The sequence below is a fragment of the Chaetura pelagica genome, unplaced genomic scaffold (genome assembly GCF_000747805.2).
Source record: "Chaetura pelagica isolate M959 unplaced genomic scaffold, ChaPel_1.0 scaffold10, whole genome shotgun sequence".
Classification (NCBI taxonomy): domain Eukaryota; kingdom Metazoa; phylum Chordata; class Aves; order Apodiformes; family Apodidae; genus Chaetura; species Chaetura pelagica.
In genome coordinates, this window is record NW_009952263.1 from 83,361 (window position 1) to 88,325 (window position 4,965).

The 4,965-nt window shown below is 44.6% G+C and overlaps 1 protein-coding gene across 1 annotated transcript in view; it reads left to right on the plus strand.

The window, feature by feature from the left end:
* The first annotated feature begins 860 nt into the window (after positions 1 to 860).
* The window catches only part of ACAD11 (acyl-CoA dehydrogenase family, member 11), a 31,654-nt gene continuing 27,549 nt past the window's right edge, over positions 861 to 4,965 (plus strand). The window contains exons 1-3 of the mRNA XM_010007591.1: positions 861 to 898; positions 2,718 to 2,817; positions 3,052 to 3,177. Coding sequence (XP_010005893.1) covers positions 861 to 898; positions 2,718 to 2,817; positions 3,052 to 3,177 — 264 coding nt within the window. The remainder of the gene's footprint in view (positions 899 to 2,717; positions 2,818 to 3,051; positions 3,178 to 4,965) is intronic.

The following is a 4,965-nucleotide window of genomic DNA, read 5'->3' on the forward strand; positions in this document are numbered from 1 at the left end:
TAGAGGGCAGGCGGTCCGGGTAAGGGGCAGGCCGTACAGGTAAGGGGCAGGCCGTACAGGTAAGGGGCAGGCCGTACAGGTGAAGGGCAGGCCGTACAGGTAAGGGGCAGGCCGTACAGGTAAGGGGCAGGCCGTACAGGTGAAGGGCAGGCCGTACAGGTAGAGGGCAGGCCGTACAGGTAAGGGGCAGGCCGCTCTGCCCCTCCCAGTGACCTCCCGGGCCGGGCCCAGGCCCGCGGGGCGGCCTGCGGCGCAGAGCCAGATGTGGGCCCCAGGTGTGTCTGTGCAGGGCAGGAGAGAGGGCGCCGGCTCTGCTGGCGGGCAGGGCTGGGGCCCTGTGCCCCGGTGAGACAGAGGGGCCATCGAGGGGGCAGCTCATCCCTTGAACGGCTGGAGAAATCCAAAGGTCGTGGTGACAGCAAAGGTGACCTTTGGCACAGGCAGACCCTGCCGCCGGGCTGTGCGCTGCCCTCGGCAAAACGTACATTTGGACTCCCTGGCGTGCTCTGTTGGAGCGTGGGCACAATGGCTGTACTGCCTGCTCGGAAACCTTGGTTTGTCTCATTGCTTTTCATTGGCACAGCAATCAGTGAGGCTCAGGAGGGCGTACCTTGCTTAGGAAACCAGTGTTATGAGCATTAGGCATTTGGCAGGTAACCAGATCCTTTAGAGCTGCGTAACACGGTGCTGAGGTTAACACGTATCCTTAGGGCAACATGTGGTGCCAGTGAGATGCTACACCCAGGCTCCTCAGCCACCATTGCACAGAGCATCTAGTTCCCGTGCATTCAGAAAATTAGCAACTGGGTAACCTCAGCTTGGGAGCTAACTATTAGAAGTTAAGTTATTCTAAACACATGATGTCGACTGCTTTATATGCAAATATCAACAAGAAAGAGTAAGCAATTTTTCACCATCTGCTGATGTAAATATAGAACACTCATTGAATCCTCAGCTGTGCTCTAATCCTTCTATGTCCTTCAACTGAGGAAACTTTAGGAGGTGAAACAAAAATTCAGAGCTCCAAACCCCTTTTCTTTCTAACACTCCTCACAGAAGGGGGAGGCTGGGTGTGGCTGGGTGAGGATTCTGAGATGAAGACCCAGGAACAACAAGCAAGCTGCTATTGAGCAGGCATTCTTTATTGCAGCACTGGGGATTCTCCACCAGGAGTGCTCCGATGAGTTAGGAAAACACCCCAACTAATATACACTGAAAAATGCATATTCATATTTTATGTATGAGTTCCCAGAATTCTTTTACATAGTCATTTTATTTCCTGGAATTGGCTCTCTTTGTAATTATGCATGCTCAAGGGTCTCCTAGGGGGGCATCTTTGTTGATTCTAGTCCTTTGTCATATTTGTCCTGCCTCCAGTTTCCTCTGGTAGATTGACCAGGTGAGTCAGAATCAACGTGAGTGTTGTCTGTGAGTGTCGTCTGTGGGTGCCACACAGGTCTTGGAAGACTTGATGTTATCACAACCTGTAGGATGCTTGGCATAATTGACTGACAGTTTCACAAAGCACAGTGGTTTAAAAATAACCCATTGAGCTAACTTAGTTCAGCAAATGAATTATTTTAGTACATTTTTATTGGGCTGTGTTTCTACTTAATCTACTAACAAGTACCCTATGACTGTGAGAGGAACCACAGGAGAGTGCAAATAGTAAAATATGCTAAAATGTTGCCATCACTTTGTTACTTAGTTTGTGTTGCATTTGCATTTCAAGGCTTCAACCGATCCAAATTGCTGTTGTGCCAGGCAGAGTATTTGTATGTCCAGTACACTGGTTAAACTGTATTGCAGACTATGCCCTGCCTCAGGGAGAACAGAAATGCCATGGGAGCACAAAGGCAAAAGTTCACTTGAATATGATTTTCTGATAGTTGCCTAATCTTGTATTGGACTAGGTCAAAATGTGTCTTAAAAATGATCCAGAATGAGGAGAGGAAGGAAGGCATGTAGATTAGCACAGAGCCTTAAGGAAAAAAGGGCTTGATGGGCTTGACTGGGGTATGATGGACAAGGTTTTAAGAAGGGTTTAAACTAGGTTAAAATTCTCTTTTACACATGTATGTGATAGAAACATCTAATGTCTATAATTCTTTGTTACTTCAACATTCATTTTTTAAAACTACACAGTTACTATAGGCAATCCCTTAAGCATAGCATATATATCTGATGATCAGGCTAGTATGCTAGTGCTTGGTGCTAGAATTCATCTGTTTTTTGGAGAGCTTTCTCTGTGCTTACATTGTTTAAAATTCAGATTGCCAAAGGACAAATGCAATTACAGGCTAGTGTGAATTCTCCTCTGTTTAATTTCCTCCAAATCAGAAAGCTTTAAAGTTAGTATCTACTGCATACCTTGAAAACATGAATGATGTCTTTTTAGGGAGGAGTGGTAAAATGCTGTCTCCGTTTCCCAGGAGAAAGCATTGAGTATCTGTGACCTCTCTGTAGTGAAAAAAAGGCATCTTCTTATAGGTAGAAGTAGAACTTCCGAATTCTGTTCTTGTAGGCTATTGCTTGCATCCTTGTAAGACTATATTTGAAAAAAACAACAAACAAAACAACTTTTGAGAAGAGCCCTTTGCTCTGTCTTGCCATTTTTTTCAGGCCAAATCATAGTGCATTTTGCATGCTTTCTGGTAAAAGATTGCAAATATTTAAGTACTTGAATTCATAAATAATTATAATCTTTCTCTTTGTAGCTCAGGCCAGTCAAATCCAACCTTTTATCTTCAGAAGGATGGGAAGGCTTACGTGCTCAGGAAGAAGCCCCATGGCCCTCTTTTACCTAGAGCTCACAAGGTAAATAACGTTCTTTAGCAAGTTCTGAGCACTTTGTGTTGCAGGTGGTTAAGTCCTATACATGATGGTGCTGCACTTTGTTGAATGTGTCTAGAAATGCAGTGAATTGCAGGATCATTTCCAGTTTTCTGTGCTATACTTATAATTAAACATTTAAGAGGATACATTGTCATTCATTATACCCATTTATGTTTGGGAGCTTTTCATTGAAACTAAATTCTGTGTCTTCTTCAGGTTGATAGAGAATACCGTGTGCAGAAAGCCTTATTTTCAGCTGGATTTCCAGTGCCTGAGCCCCTGTTATATTGCAGTGATGTTTCTATCATTGGAACAGAATTTTATGTGATGCAGCACGTGCAGGTTGGTCTCCTGAGAGATTTTCTTTCTTCCCCCTTCTACAAAGCTGGTTTAAAATGGTTAAAAACCTTTCCATTGGAGTTACTAAGCCTTGTGATATAAACATAAATAATCCTCTAATATTTTGAAGAAATGTTAGCTATCGGAGGTTCTCACTGATTTCAGTTTCTCCAGGACTTGTAACCCACTTTGTTGAAGTGTTAAGCTCAGTATTTAACCTTTTTTTCTCATTTGGGCTCTCAGAAGGATGTCTTGAAATGAGTCATTATTGATTCCGTGGAAAGTACACACATAAATCAGAGGGAGAAAAGTTGGGTTAAACTGGATCCGTGGACATCCTGGGACCTGTTAAGTATTGAGGATAGAAATCTACATATAGTCACCTTTCCTGGAAAACTAAATAGGATTCCAGCTCAAGCACTGCTTTCAGAAGGAACACAGCTTAGCTCTGTCTGTGGTCCATCGCTCTAGGAGAGCTGTAGCTGAGATTATGCTGTTTCTGTTAGATTTTGGTGATGCTGAGTATAAGTTTGCTATATCATACTGTGTTTGGTTTTGATTAATTAAATTATTCTGTGTCTGTGCTACTTTATTTTATTTTTTCTCTTCAGTCACTCTTGCTTTACATTGTTATAATGCTTTCACAGAATTACAGAATCTTAGGGGTTGGAAGGGACCTCGAAAGATCATCTAGTCCAACCCCCCTACCAGAGCATGATCACCCAGAACACATCACACAGGAACATGTCCAGGCAGGTTTTGAATGTCTCCAGTGAAGGAGACTCCACAATCTTTCTGGGCAGCCTGTTCCAGTGCTCTGTCACTCTCACAGGAAAGAAGTTTTTTCTGATGTTTACGTGGAACCTCCTATGTTCCAATTTGCACCCATTGTGCCTTGTCCTATCACTGGACATCACTGGAAAAAGCCTGGTTCTGTCAACCTGACACTCCCCCTTAACATATTTGTAAACTTTGATGAGGTGGCCTCTCAGTCTTCTCCAAGCTAAAAAGCCCCAGCTCCCTCAGCCTTTCCTCATAAAGGAGATGATCCACTCCCTTAATCATCTTTGTGGCTCTGTGCTGGACTCTTTCAAGCAGTTCCCTGTCCTTGAACTGAGGGGCCCAGAACTGGACACAATACTCCAGAGGCAGCCCCACCAATGCAGAATAGAGGGGGAGGAGAACCTCTCTTGACCGACTAACCACACCCTTTCTAATGCACCCCAGGATGCCATTGGCCTTCCTAGCCACAAGGGCACATTGCTGGCTCATGGTCATCCTTCTGTCTACCAGGATCCCCAGGTCCCTTTCTCCTACACTGCTCTCCAGCAGGTCAGCCCCCAACCTGCACTGGTACATGGGGTTGTTCTTCCCCAGATGCAAGACTCTACACTTTCCCTTGTTGAATTTCATCAAGTTTCTCCCCACCCAATGCTCCAGCTTAAAGTCTTGCTGAATGGCAGCACAGCCTTCTCGTGCGTCAGCCACTCCTCCCAGTTTAGTGTCATCAGCAAACTTGCTGAGGGCACACTCTGTTCCCTCATCCAGGTTGTTGATGAAAATAGACTGAAGAACTTAGAAGAGTGTTTTGGTTTTTTTTTCTAATCTGTTACTGGCAGGGGCAGCATTAAAAGGTGAGAATGGGAAAACACACACATCTTCTAAACATATTAAACTGCTTTTAAGGATAATGCAAGATAATTTCTTTGGATTGTTTGCCTCTTTGTATGTACAACCCACCCACTCTCCTCCTCTCTCCACCTCCCTCTCCTTCCCCCCCCCCCCCCCCCC